Source organism: Nothoprocta perdicaria, unplaced genomic scaffold (genome assembly GCF_003342845.1).
Source record: "Nothoprocta perdicaria isolate Ctin4 unplaced genomic scaffold, notPer1 scaffold_15, whole genome shotgun sequence".
NCBI lineage: Eukaryota > Metazoa > Chordata > Aves > Tinamiformes > Tinamidae > Nothoprocta > Nothoprocta perdicaria.
The window spans coordinates 3,873,689-3,888,806 of NW_020454649.1; the positions used below are offsets into that span (position 1 = coordinate 3,873,689).

The 15,118-nt window shown below is 38.6% G+C and overlaps 1 protein-coding gene across 2 annotated transcripts in view; it reads right to left on the reverse strand.

Annotated features, from left to right (window-relative positions):
• ANO1 (anoctamin 1) overlaps nt 1-15,118 on the reverse strand; it is a 74,444-nt gene that overhangs the window by 23,230 nt on the left and 36,096 nt on the right. Inside the window, exons 4-11 of one of the 2 annotated variants that reach the window (XM_026034637.1) lie at nt 14,897-14,995; nt 13,327-13,478; nt 12,206-12,260; nt 9,265-9,316; nt 6,593-6,658; nt 6,042-6,097; nt 4,399-4,440; nt 90-154 (exon numbers count right to left, since the gene is read on the reverse strand). In XM_026034637.1, the coding sequence (XP_025890422.1) occupies nt 90-154; nt 4,399-4,440; nt 6,042-6,097; nt 6,593-6,658; nt 9,265-9,316; nt 12,206-12,260; nt 13,327-13,478; nt 14,897-14,995 (587 nt within the window). The remainder of the gene's footprint in view (nt 1-89; nt 155-4,398; nt 4,441-6,041; nt 6,098-6,592; nt 6,659-9,264; nt 9,317-12,205; nt 12,261-13,326; nt 13,479-14,896; nt 14,996-15,118) is intronic. The other variant, XM_026034638.1, reaches the window with a different exon arrangement.

A 15,118-nucleotide genomic window follows, 5' to 3' on the forward strand; every position in this document is an offset into this window, starting at 1 on the left:
ATCAGCATGTGCAAGAGAGCTTCACATGAAGTTCATAGAACTTCAAAAAACTTCCTCATAGAAATAAAAGGTTATGGGGCAACTCTCACCTCACCAGGTCAATGGGCTGATATTTATAAAAGACTCCGTAGCTCGCCCACTCCTCACACAGGAGCTGCAAAACAGAAAGGCGACAGCTAAAGCACTTGGAACCACCAAGAGGCTTCTCCTCCTGATCAAGAAAACAGTGAGCTCATGATGCCATCTCCTCTCACCACTTAGTGGTTTCGACACATAACTCGGTCTGCCTGCATTAAGTATTAAAATCAAATTTGATGTTTTGGCTTGCTGAAACACGGCACTGATTTCTGGTGCATTAAAAGGCTCTTCAACAAGAGGACTGATGGATAGCTACAGCACGGAGACAGGGAGGGCAGTCCCGGTTTTATGATTTGTAGCAGGTATTTAGCAGAACGGATGTGAAGGATGAATATGCCTCAAGTTGTTAGACAGAACAAAACTTGAATAAACTGGTTTGTTTTAGCTATACTAATATTCGGCATCCATCAAGAGGGAATGTGCAGAAGTGCCTTGAAGCTGCAAGTAAGAGCTGTTTTGATGAATGTGATGATTTCCGCTCATCCTTTTGGTTAGGATATGGGCCAAGGAAAACAACATTAGCCATTTATAAAATATAATCCCTCACAAAAATAGGTTCTACCGAGACCTTCAACTTCTCCTTTACTCTGTAAAATATATATATAGCAATTTTCAGATCCATTTATTTTTTTAAATTCAGATCAACAGAGTGAACAAGGAATCAGTACATTGTCCCATCACCGTAACAGCTTTGGGTCTATTAGCAAATGCATCTCTTTTTGGCTTCTCCTGCTTTGAGCCTGCAACATGAACTAGCTGGCAGGATCTTCCTGGACAGATTACTAACCATTAAGGGACAATGCTTTGATGGTCACTTCTGTTTTCACAAATTCATCTGGCAACAAAACCTCTTTCTCTTCTACTGCTCTCTCAAATGTAGAAGCACAAACACGTTATTACCAAAATATTTCTTTTCACAGACAGCTGGGCAAAAAGAGTAAAAAGCAGATGGACTATGGAAAATTAGAGAAACTTAGATTGGAAATACTCGGAAGTTCTAAAGCAAGTAAAAATTTTAAGTTTTGTTGTCAGCTGGCCTTTTTTCTCATCACTTTTTTGTTGTTTTAAATTATCTGTCATTTTAAACATATTCAGTATAAGTGTACCTAATCTAAATGCTGCCAGCAAAGGGAAGGTCTACTTCTAGCAACAATCACATCTAATATTTAACATTACACTCTATTATAATGGACTAAGTCCTTTAATATTTATCATGTAAATGAAAACAGGTTATTAAGATTAAGAAACGTCATAGTTCAGAAACTACTCCTGGGTCATCACTTTCTGAACCACTATGGTTTTATATTCTTAACAGAGAAAGATACAACAGCACAGAGTCAATATTTACTGCTTGACTTACAGATGGGTACACTGAATAATGCTTTTGAGTCTTACTCTTACTTACAATAACACTTTACCATATCTACTGTACATTTACTATCGTTATGCTTTAACATGCTCCTTTTTAAAAAATAAATAAATCTGCAATTCCCATGAAAGACCATGGGAATTTTATGCAAATAAGAGTGAAGCAATGGAGCTTCCAAAACTAAGTATGCCAGATGGCAGAGTTTCAAAAGCGAGACTAGTCACCCTTAATGAGATTTGAAACACTGAAGTACTGTTCAAAACCCCACCCAGACCGCTCTGAAAAAGAAATAAAATTCAGATTATGAGAGGGAAATGAAATAACTGAAAAATAACTGGAAAAGTAGTAACCATTGGGTGGGTAACACATACTAGCCATGTGTTAGGTAGAGCATCTCAGGGGGAATGCCATACCTATATGCAAGGATCTCTTATCTCCTTGCTTGGACTATCTGATCTTGGACCTTATTTTGTGTGGGGGCAAGTGGACAGCAGTACCATCTCATTTTACCTTGTCAAAAGGTGAGGGAGGACCCTGAATGGGTCCACCATCATCAGTCACCTCATCTGAAAAATGGGAAACCAAGGGAAAAAAACTGATTGCTCTGTGCTCAGAAACTGTGACCTGTAGGCACAACCTAAGAAACTCCCCACTAATTGCTACCACAACCAGGCAAGGCAGCATTATTCGTCCTTGACACAGAGGGACACATCAAACAGGACAATACTGCTTAAAGTCGGTAGGTTGTTTTATCAGGATAGGGAGAAACTAGACCTATGTCAGCCTCCTACATGTCTAATTGTTAGGACAAACTTTCTAAGCTGGACTGCTGTGTTGTACTTCTCAAGCAACGGGTTTAAATTATTCAAAAATATAACTGAGCAGTTACTTTTATAAAAATATGATATCAAAACATAGTGAACTATGCATTTTCTTCTCTGCAATCCAAATTAATGAATCTTTATTGGTTTCCTAACAACAGGAAGAGCAGAAACTGAAGCTTGAAAGACAGACCTTTAATAACTTAAAAATCCTTGAAAATTTTGTTTTTACTCTGCTTTCAAATATACTGAGATCTTTCAGTCATGTTTCCTGCAGTTCAAGATCAACTGTCTATATTTGGGACTCAATGCTTCAGGACACTTCAATATTAATGTGTACTAGCTGAGATGGTCATTTTATTATTTACTTCCTTTTTACAGTCTAGGATTGTGCTGAAAATTGCATCCTTTTTCTGCCACCTAGGCAGAAGGGATCTAAGCTTGTCAATACAGCAAGAAAATACTGAACTAAGGCAATTTTGCATCCTGGCCATTTTTTTTTTTTTTCAAATTTGTACAGTACTCCAAAATGTAAAGATAACATAGAAGTTTGTAGTTAAAATATAAATGAATCTCATTTATCCTGGCATATATCAGGCTGATAAACAAAGCACAGCTTCAAAGACATGATTATAGGAGAACAGTACACTAGCTCTAAATATTTACTTCATTTCTATGCCTCAAATCTTTAATTTTGTTATTAAAAAAAGGCACAGCCTGGCCTAGCACTTGATTAGATTAACAAAAGCTTGAAGAAGCCAGAAGAGACGTGCCAAAACACACCAAAAGATTATTTGAAGGAACTAGAAGTCAAAAGCCAAGCTAAACATTTAAAAACCCCCAATGAACTTGTGAAATAAGTGGATTTGTGAGGTTCTGAAAGTTAGTAACACAGATGATAATCCAGATGCTTTGAGTAAGTGTGGACTGCTATCCCATGTTTCAGCAATGTGCTGCTTAATAATGAAATGACACATATGTAGTATTTTTAACATAAATCAGAGGAAAGAAAAAGGAGAAAAAAGAAAGAATGAAAAAAAAAGCTGTTCCTAGAGCTGAAAACCTGAGTGAGCAATCTGGAGCTCAGTTTTGCCACTAACAGAAGTAGCTGGCTTTGGGCCAGCCACTAACACCTTAAGACCCAACAGGCCTTTAATTTTGGATGCCTATTATTATATGGCCAACTTGGAGGGCTTTAGATCTGCTTTTCACATAACCCAAGTTCACACTTTTCTACTTTCTTTGGACTTTCTTTGGAGATGCGACCACAAAGTAAGTCTTGAAGACAATGTGTTTCAAGTCCAAGAGCTCAGCACATACAGCACCCAAATTTATTAACTTTTCTTGAGAGAAGTGGTCTCAATCTCTCTGCTCGAGGTATTGCCTGCTAACCAGAAAAAAAAATAACGTCTTCTTTAGAAGAGTGTGATGGGAAGTATATACTTCTGCTCTGACTTTATAAAGTCAATCTTTCTGCAAAGTGTAGATAGTTTCATTACCATAATTTCTACTAACTTCACTACAGCAATCTGTTGAAGTCTTTCAGTACCTCAACAATAAAAAAAAATCTCTAACTACAAAATTTAAACCACAGATTTATGTGAAAAGTGGTGTGTATGCATCAGTACACATGCATTGGGCAGGCTGGAGTTGAATAGAGCACATCAGAACTCAGCTGAGATACAAGAGAACAAACGCTTATCAGAAATATGACAATGCTTATTCCTCCAATTACTTTTTAAATCACTATGGCTGAGTATATTCTTATCAAAAATGACCTGAAATTAAACCACCCCAGTTTTAGGAGGAGTTGTACGCAAATGCTATGAATACTCTTACCAATATGGAGAGAAAGGTACCTTTATGAGCATGGTAGTTTATACCTATCAACACTGCATTCCACATTGGGACATATTTATGCATTGGAAAGTACTTAAGTGCTACTACTACATGTCATTTGGTGCATTTCCATGGTATTTGTTGTTAAATCTTGGCAAATTTCCAGATTCCAACAGGTGACTTCAGGCTGTGACACTTGTGAACATGCAGAAATCTCTTATTTCAACTTACTTTTCTGTCATTAGGTTCAACGTTTTCACCTTCATAGTCACCCTTTAAAAAAAAAAAAAAAGAAAAGAAAATGTGTCATCCAGTGAGTTATACCCAGAGCTGCTTTGCATCTTGCATACCCATGTATCCTCCTCACTTAATGCATCAAAACCAGAAAAGCAATCTGTAAAATAATGCTGTATTTTAGGAGTTCATTTGTCATAGCACACTTTGTCTTCTGTCATCAAGTACATTAAGAAAGAGTAATAATGTCTGTCATGGGGGAAAAAGGAATGAATAAGTGATAAAGGTGGCCTAAAAATGTGAAGGGAAAGGATGTGGTATTTCCGTGGCATTTGGGGTTCAGCTCAGTCCACTTTAAAGAGAAGTGTCCAGCAGGGAGCTGATCTATATCCAGGCTCTCCAAACATTCAGAGCTGATTAGATTGGAGGTTTTATTTTGGAGCTATTTTTAAATACAATAAAGGAGTAAACTAAGACAATAAATAAGTTATATACATCAGTAGCTGTCTAAAGCTACTAGACAAGCACATGCAGCACTGTTTAACAGGTCTGGATTTTAAAATTATATTGCTGGAATTTAAGAAAAAATGCCTGGCATTCACAATGGACACTGTGTAGGCAAAGAGCCTGTTTTGATCTAAGTTACTCTCAGATGAAACATTTATGGCTAATGTAAAACTTCCAGCATAAAATCTGTGAAAATGAGAACAGCAGAAAGTTAAAAATATACATTGCTTTTCTACACTCCTATACTTCCGAAAACTGAAAAAGCATCTATAAAACCTACATCATGCTCAGTATTCTGTGTTAACTTTCCCAACCCACATTAATGCCAACATTAAGGACAAAATTGATGTGACATTTCCTTGATACCTGTCAAGCCTTTCTGCAAGGGTCTGGTTGGCAGTGCATGTTTTCCAGGTCTACTCACACCTTGAAATTACGAGTAAGGCTTCACCAGCACACAACTGTTGCCTGCCTACTACTCTATGACAGGACGGGAAACCCAAACCTGGGTAATGAGGGCCACCAAAACTCCCTGCTTGTCTCTAAACCTCAGTAGGAGCTCCCTGTATCAATGAGCATTACATTGTAACATATTTTGACATCTTACCCAACTGATGAAAAGGGGATTTCAACACTAACAAAGTCTAGAATAACATTTTGCCTTATGAAAAATGTCACTTTGAATTCTGGCTCGTTTTTTTCCCCAGTGGCTACAGATCACACAGACACAGCCACTGGCATATCCCTGCTTGCAAGGGAATGCCAGAGAGGTTCAGATCAGGAAACTAGCCATAAAAATGCCAGAAGTGCCACAGAAATAAATACTTATCATAGCAATGATGCCAGACTCCTTGGGAACAGAAGATCAAAAACCATCACAAGCATTTTACTTGCTAAGCCACTAAAACTAGTCTCCTAATGTGTTGGTAAAACCATCAGTTGTGATCATCAAGGGGAAAACAGAGGTGAAAAGTTTATTAAAAGCAAGTACAGAAATGGTTATTGCAGCCATCATAAAAACAAGCAGGAAATAAGACTCCTAAACATTGGGATGATGCTGTCAATACCTAACAAGTTAGTGATTTTTGGGGGTCAGATAGTAGACTTGTAAAATATATTCCAAGATCACTTACATCATGCAAAGGATATGCAGCACTGTAAACTCCATTGGCAAGCAGGCTGGTGATCCCTTGAAAAACAGAGACATAAGAGTTATGCACAATTTTGAGGTTAGAGAGTCACACTTTATCCTCCTTCCTTGAGATTCCACTCGAAATAACAGTCATTTGGTCAGATAGTGATTTTTCTGCCATCTCATTCCTCTCCATGTAGTTCCATTTTTAATCATATAGGTTATTAAACATGACTCATTTTATGAAATGGAAAACTGCAGAGAGCAAGAGGAAGTCATATATATTTGAGGATCAAGTATTAGAAGCCAATGACTTGGAATTAGTCATTATAATAAATTACATTTTCTGAAAAGTCAGTTTGATTTAAGGGCAAGCCTGCAGATTTGAAAGTGTATAGCAGAAGGCTCGATCACAAGAATATGGCTGGAATTGATGGCATACTCATACACTCATACAAACTCACCATACACACAAAGTTTTGAATCAAGATTTCAGATTGATTAGAGAAATTGTAGGGAAAGCCTTTGCAAAGACCTTGGCGTAATACTTACCATATTTACCACATTTTCGTCTTTTATTTAAAAGTGCAGTTTCCTTCTTTCTTCCCTCTCCTTTCCCTGTTTACACATCCGTTTATTAGTTACATGCATGAGCCTGAAAGCAGTAAATGCTTCATCTATAAAAGCTATGTGGCATAGGGGACTCTGTGGAGCTCGCTCTGCCTTCTCAGCTCTGGTATCATGCCTTATCCTTTGGGACAGAGCAAGGGAAGTGAGGCTGGACCTGGAGAAGTCGCATGTCCAGCTTGCGGAGCGTAACACACGAGGGGCATTTAGAAACATCACCTTGCTGCAGAAAGGCCCCCAGGGGCTGGATGGGACCTTGGAGAGGTGCAGCACAGCTCCAGTTACCAGAGCCACCAGCGCTACTGCAGTTACAGAGCATCACCTGTATCTCAGGGTACCACCTTTCTTATGAAGATACATTTGGTGATTCTGCCTGCCAGCCTTGGCTACTGAATTTGGGCTATTTCAGGCTAGTTAGCACAAAAATTAAGTAGCTCTATTTGAGCAAAGCTAAGCTCAAAATACAAAGCGTCTGGCACTGTGGGGAATTTAAAGGAAACAATGCCAATGTGTTAAGGTAGGATTTGTGTTGCCTTTCAGCCTATTGCTAACAGCAGGGTGGGACTACATGGTGGGAACAGCAAGTATGAACTGGGAAACAGGTCTCTGAAGACATTCTGGCTATTCCTGAAGGGAGGATTTTTTAATACATTAATATTTTCAAGACACTAAGCACCTGCTTAGTGGAAATACTCCAGGGCTGCTCTGATTCTTGCAGTCCTGAGACTTGCAATCTTAAATCCTGCTCAAGATTATATACAGCACTATGAACTGCCTACAAGTGTTTCTTACACGCCTGACAGAACTTACTGGTGAGAAGAGTTATGCAACACCCTTCCACTTATCAGTCTTAAAAGATTAAGATATATTCACATTTTCACAAATTTGCAAAATAAATAACAAAGACTGCAGTGTTCGCTGTGCAGTTGCCCTTTTCCTGCTGGACAGAAATGTTGCAGCTTTATCTATGTTTGCTCAGCTCTGTTTGAGACCTTAGTTGGGCTGTAACCCAGCGTTCCAGCCCAGAACACAAAGGACTTGATTGAATTATACGGACTATACCCACGGACACTCTGGTCTAATGACATTTTTATTAGGTATACTGTGTGACCTTGCCAGTCTGGAAAAGGACCAATCCAGGAATCCTAACACTTTACCATCCTTTAGACTCTGCCCTATTCAGTAGACCTCTGTTTCCCATTTCTGGACCAAAAACAAAAGAGACAGTGAGTGATCAACTCCAAGGCAGGAATTCAAACTGAGCTGTTTGACCTTCCCCATACAGGGGTGCAGATACAGAATTTCCAGTGAAAATGACCCAGCACCCAACTTAAAACAGGGTCCTGATAGTCAAAAGTTAATTTGTATTTCCCATGCCACAGGAAAGAGTACTCCTGTTAATACTGGCTGAACACCAAGTTAATTTAGGGTATATAATGACTCAACAATTGTATATTGTATGCAGTTACTTCAACAGAAAAGTCAAAGCATGGAAGTCATTTCTGGCATAATTATTCTTCTATTATTTGATGGATTTCTAAGCAGCTTATGGGTCAACATTGGACAGCACTACCTGTAATTCAAGTTTTCATTGTTTTATTTAACTGCTTGTAGGCAAATAAACACTAGCAGATCCCAAGTTTTCAAATACTTTCTCGCACGTTCATGCATTTTTCTCATCCACACTGGTTTATACTGTTTGTTTGCAGTTAAGACTGGACATAAGGGAATTCAGCCTTCCGCCTTATGTAATATGTTACATAATTAGGTTTATTATTAACTATGTTAACTTTGATGGCACAATCTAATATATACCTACAACTCGCAATAGATTTAAGTTAAACTGCAGACCAGCTGAATAGGAAAAAGTCATCCTTTCAGGTGACTTGACTCACCAATTTTTTGCCTTTGACCGATTTTTTGACATTAGTAAAAATTTCCCTGTTAGAACTCAAGGCCTAAGGCTGAAATCCTACAGCTTTGGGTCTTGGCAGTAAAAACTTCTTATCCACCAATCTGCAATAGCAGTATTAGGAGCTAAGAGATCACTCAGATTTGAGGGGTCACCTCATTCCCTAGATGTTCTGCTGGTTACTATAGTTCCATCTAAAATGGTGGGCTTTCAAACAAGTTACTTGTTAGGACTTCTTCACTCAAGAGATAGCAAAAACAACCTGTGATCAAAATTTCAGGACATTACTGAACGAACTGAACCAATCAACTGATTTTCCTTGCAGTTATTGAAATCTATGGTAACGCTCCCATCCACTCCAGTGAGTGTAAAACCAAACCAATGCAAAACACATTATCTGCTTCCTAAGATGGAATTTATAGTTTTATATTATCACCAGTCCTGCTGTAAAGGACCTACTTAACATCTACAGGGCCTATTCTCACCATTTGATTAGAGTTGCATTTGTATTCACACTTGAAAAGAATTCCAATTAGTCGTATTATTTAGACTACATTTCTAAATAAAACAAATGTATCCATATACATCAAACTAGACAGCAGAAGAAAACACTAAACTTCACAACTTGAAATTATTTTCAATATCTCAAAAGATGTCAATCTTAAACCTAAATAAAACTCCTTACCCATGCTATATTTTGCTTTGGTACATGTCGTTCTTTTCAATATTTCATAAACCTACACAAATAAAATGAGAAAGGAAAGGGTTACTTCAGATACTGCCAACAAAAAGCAAAATCTTTCTGTGTACAGCTCAAGTATTCATATTGGCAAAACCAAGATGTTAATGAAGTCAGAATTCTTTAATAAAAGTCATGACATTCAGGATAGCAGGGTTTAAAGCTTTCCATACACGGTATGGTACAAAAGAGAAAGGCTTAACTAAACAGCCAGGAACCAATATAACTGATTGTCATTTCTTTGCGAGACAAAGGATTAAGTTTAACCATTTAATTAATAGAGATGGGTATTTCACTCCTGTTAGACACAGTATCAGTCAAAGCCCAGAAATGCATTTCCAGATGGATCAGGCTTTTGTTCCTAAGTGGTGTGCCGGGCTTGCCTCTGATGGTGCAAGTTGGCTCCATTCCACCAACTGCAACAGAGCTAAACACATCTCCTTGCCAGCGGTTTGGACCTAGCATTTTTATGCATATCTCTAAGCATGCAGCATTTTATCAAAAAACTGGACTAAATAAAACATGTCGACCTTAAAATCTCTGAATTTTTGCATGATCACAGTGGCAACACAGATATGTTTATCTTACAATTTATTTTGTTTATTGCCAAATAACCTTTGCACGTTTTATCACTCTGCCCGAGTGGTTAAACTTTCGCTGTGTGCTGTGCTGCTGAAGGGATGTGCTCTCAGGCCACGGCGCCTGCACCAGGGGCAGCTGATGGAGGTGCCCGTTGCAAGCAGATGCACAGCCTTCCCTCTGTCTCCACTGCCTGGAGACCCACAGAAACAGGGAAGCTCATTATTCTGGCTTATCCAAAGCATGTGCCACTTCGGATCAAGTGGATAAGGACAGAAGAGGGAAAACCCTCTTGCCTTTCCAGCTACATGGCAACTCAGCTACGGGCCAGCAAAACAGGGGGAAGCAACTGGTGCCTGCAGGGCAATCGCCATTGTTCATCCTCCTCACGTGCCTTTTGTTATCTTTTATAAAGATAACAAAACTTGAGATAACTTTTACTTGAGTGAGTTAAAGGGCTGTCACAAAGATGCTTTCAATTATATGTATAAATATTACATTATTATACATTACATATATATTTCTATTATATATTACATATATACATTATTATAAACATATATTTATAAGTAAAAGGTCTTTGGCTGAGTTTCTATTCCACAGACTCATAGGGAGTGACCAGGTTCCTGTTCATTTTGCAGCAGGTGGAAGAGCCAATATTTGCACTGTGGTTTAAAAAACACATAATGGAAAGGCAGGGGAAAAAAGAAAACTTTAAGAAACAACTATAGCAAGAAAAATGCATGCAAACTGAAGTGATGCTGTGAAGCACTCAACATGCTTTTTATTACTGGGTTGCCTACAGGTGTTTCCAACGAAGCAACATACTATTGCTATGTGCCAGCATTCCTGTAGTGCTTAAATCAATCAATAAATAAGCAATTCCTCAACTCCTTCCTGGCCTCTGCTCCTAGGTCCTGTGTTTCTGTCCTACGTCCAGTTAGCACAAGTGGCTCACCCTTGTTCTTCAGTGCCATTCTGCCTTGCTGCCTTCCTTGAACAGCTTGTTCTCATGAATTTTAACTCCTCACTTCCTCCCTGAAGTTTCTGATTAGGACATACTCCTTTGAGGCTTTTAATTTAAGTTGTTAAAAGTCTACAAATAAAGAGCCTACAAACTTTTTATTCACCTAGCTATGATAATCTGCATCTAAGCTGCAGGGGAGCTATACCCTTGTGGCCTGCAAGCTGCAGCTTCAAAGGAGGAAAAAGAAGGTAGAAATCTTGCAGCTGTCATCACTAGAAGAATAAGAGCCATAATATGATACAAGCTCTTCTCAAAACCACTTAGTATCTGAAAGAAGAGTTAAATAACAAGACAACAGCACACTCCCCGGCACCTTCCTATGCACTGGTCAGCAGCAGACAAATGGGACAAACGGCCCATATTTCACTTTGCAGTAAAGTTGCTACATTTGGCATAGTCCCTTCCAGCTCCCCTGGACATCACATGAGCTTTCTTTACCATTAGTCCCTCAGCAGCTAGAGGGGAGACTAAATGTTATTCTATTTTATGTTCTATAAGTCATAAGAAAGTATTCAAATTCTGATACAACACTGCTGTACTAGGCTTCACTCCTAAGGGACCTGCAGAAGTTTAATGATGAGAGAAGTCCTGTATGAGCATTCAACGAAGTGATAGAACCTCCAAGAGGAGGATAGCCCTAACTATGCGGACATCATGCAAGCTAACATAATATAACTCAACAGATATACCAATACATAATCAGAACAAGCTGCATTTTTATGTTCTTGTAGTGTTTGCTTACTGTAAATTTTTATGTTAACACATAAACCTCAACACATTTAACATCATTCTCTAAGACAAATTGGATTTGAAATTCTAAATATTATCCTCTGCTACTATCTGACTGTTTCATTGAGCTTTCTGTTGTGGAAATTCATAGCATTTTATTAAAAAAATATATATATTTGCAAAATGGTAATCAAGACACAGAAGTCTCCAGTTGGTTTTCCAGTTAGCTATTGACAGAAACAGTGGTAGACTCTAAATCTATTCATTTCTAGTAATATCTCTACTAGGAAACTACGCCCAAGTTAATTGGAAATTATAAAGGTCCACATTGGTTTACAGAAGGTGGCAGCCTGTTTATATCAAACATTATTCATCATACCAGCTAGAGATGGAGATGCTTTCTTAGTGTTTAAATAATTGATGCTACAGGCAATTCCTGGCATTTGGTAAGGACAGACAAATTTGTAATGGGCTTGTATTAAAGCTGTCAAAGGGGCTATTAATAACATGATTAACACTACCCACCATAAATTATTTATATGCAGTACTTACTATAGTGCTTCTAGTTTTGCTGTCAAAAAAGGAATCTCTGTCAGACAAATCAAATCTGTTAAAAGATTAGAAGGAAACTCATTAGGTTTAAAAAAAAAGTCAGCAGTCTCTTGCTCTTGTTGACCATTTCAGTATTTTCATCTCTTCTGGGGATCCCTTAATTTTAAGCATTAAAGAATATCTTGTAAAAGCCTCATTACAAAGGAAGTCTACCTCAACACTCATATTTTAAAGAGGCTGCTAATTTGTTTCACCTATTTAGAATTTCTGTACAAAAGAAGCTGTTGTTGCTCATTTAAGCCGAACTCCTGCCACTGCTGCCTCATCACCCAGGCTGCACCTGCAGTCCTGCGAGGCCACTCTGTCCTCCTTCAGATGCAGAGGGGACCGCACTGAACACAGCCAGCGCTAGACACCATGTAAGCCATGCCCTAGGCTAAGCTAAGGAGCATCATTTGGGCTTTCTCTGAGACACCAGGCTGGCTTACTGTAGGAACATTCCATACTTGGCAAACATGCATTTCTTTCCTGCAAATCTGAGAATGTGAAATGTCAGGTGCATTGACTGGCCCCTCTAACATGCATCCAGTTCACAGCTCCATTAGTGTTCTATGTCCCCTCATTGAAAGCAAAAAACAAAAACAAAACATACGGACAGTGTGGAAATCCTGCCTCAGCACAGTTATTTGTTCTAGCTGACACACACATAAACACAGTCTTCAAAACTTCTCCGGGAGGCTCTCCAAGGAAGAACAGCAGCAAAGCAACCCACGGCAGGCAAAGCTTTGGTGGGGATATTGCCTTATGCCAACATTTAAAGATCTATCGACCTAATCATTAAAACCAGTCGACAAAGATACCATGGATTTCATACTGCATATAAAGAGAAAGCCTGGTTTGTCCAGGTGAGCACTCGTACAAGATGAATAAGATTCTTCTTAAATTTATCAGCCTGTTCTACTGCCTACCAGTTTTATTGAGAAATTTGTTTTACAGCAAAAAAGATCATTATACACCACCTTATTTTATTAAATCTGGTTTGCAGGCTAGTAGCCTTTTCCTACCTCAGCTGACATCAGAAAGGCTGACGTGTTGGCATGAATAGTGAAGCTTTCACTTACAAGTGTTGTTTCTCTCTGGAGAATGGGTAGGAGAGGCGTTTCACTGTCTGTGGTTTGTGTTCAGCTACTTTGGGTTGGATGGGTTCTGTTATTTTTTGAATGACAGAATTAATCTTTTTCAGAAGACCATGGGTCTGGTTGATCTCATACATCTGAGTGGGTAAAAATAAACAGGGAAAAAAGCAAACAAACAAAAACACTTTACTATTTTCAAGCCATCCATAAAAGAGAATGAGCTGTAAGGAATTAAACATCAATTGAACAAATACAACAAAGCAATGAGAAGTGTAGCTTTGTTTTTTTAAAAGACATTTAGAAACACACACACACACACACACACACACACACAAGAAGAAAGAACTGAAAAAGCCAAACTGAGATAAACACAAGAAGTCTGTGTGTTCTGAGCCAAGGCATCTTGCTCCAAGACTACATGCTCACTTTCAACTAAGTAGTTTGGGGTTCTGCAGAGGCAAACTCTCTATATGACATTGAGACACCAGCTCCTCTAGCATTTAGTATCTCCTGGGACAAGGGCAGAAGGTACCCTAACATACCACGCAAAGCCAGCGAAGATGTCACCTCTCTGATGTATTGGGGGCTTTCCTGCAAATACCTGCAGCTTGCAGGCAGGGCCCTCACCATGGGGTAAGGCCTTAGGTCTGAGCTGGCTCTTAGGCACAGCACCAGGCCCACATCATGCTTTTCTTGGGCTATGAACGAAGGCTCAGTAGAGGACAAAACGCCCACCCTAGCCCCTCTTCTGGGGCAAAACAGCTTTAACTGCAGGAGCACAACAGATTTTTGGTTTTCTTTAATTTTGCTTCTGATCACAGCTGGTGATAAGAAAGTTAATAATGGACATAATTTTTAAAATCCAAACCAAAAGCATAGTTTTAGTTTTGTAATAAATGACATCGAGCTTTGAGACTGTCTCTTGTTCCATTATAGACTTCTCTCTGAAGTCTGAGACATGCACTTAGTATGTCATTAAATATTAATCCAAGCTAGGCTCATCGAACAGGCAGCTATCTATCACAGATGATTGAGAATTTAGCCTCTGATGAAAATATGCTACAGTTTCTTTAATGATATTTCAAATATTCTGAAAGGTAATTTATTTTGTGGTAGCATAGTCCTAAACCTTGCAAACATGACTAATGACATATATGAATGGTCCTCTAAATCCAGAGCACACAAAAGTATTACGCTTGCATTCATTTTCAGAAGTTCAGCCTTATGGGCAAGAAAATTATTTACCAAAAGGTACATGCAAAACGGTGCAATATACAGATGGAGCCAAGAATTCTGGATATCCACTCCTACCTCTAGTTATTTCTTTCTTTTGAGCTAATTTAGTGACTCCATCTCATTTTCTCATTAAATACAAGAGGAATGCTGACCTTCTTGCCAGATTGCCTGTGAAGATTAGTTAACTATTTTTAAAATGCTTGTGGGAATAAGAGTACATTTGTTAGGTGCACAGAGATAAGTGGACATTTGAACTATGCTTTGTGGGGGTTATGAGGAGAGGGGGAAAGAGAAAAGAGAAAAAAAAAAGAATGCTCACCTTTTTTGTGGGCATCTTGAGCTTAAGAAATTCTGCCTCCCGACACAACACGTTCCACGGTGCGTGTATTTTTACAAATCCAACCCCATGGATTTTTGTCTTAAAAAAAGGAAAAAAAAAAGTGAAGAGAAAAAGTGACAATACTACTGATAAAAGAAAATTAAATGCTTTCCTCCCCCTGGTGTTACACCCATATTCCAGGAACAAAGGGTCCATTGCAGA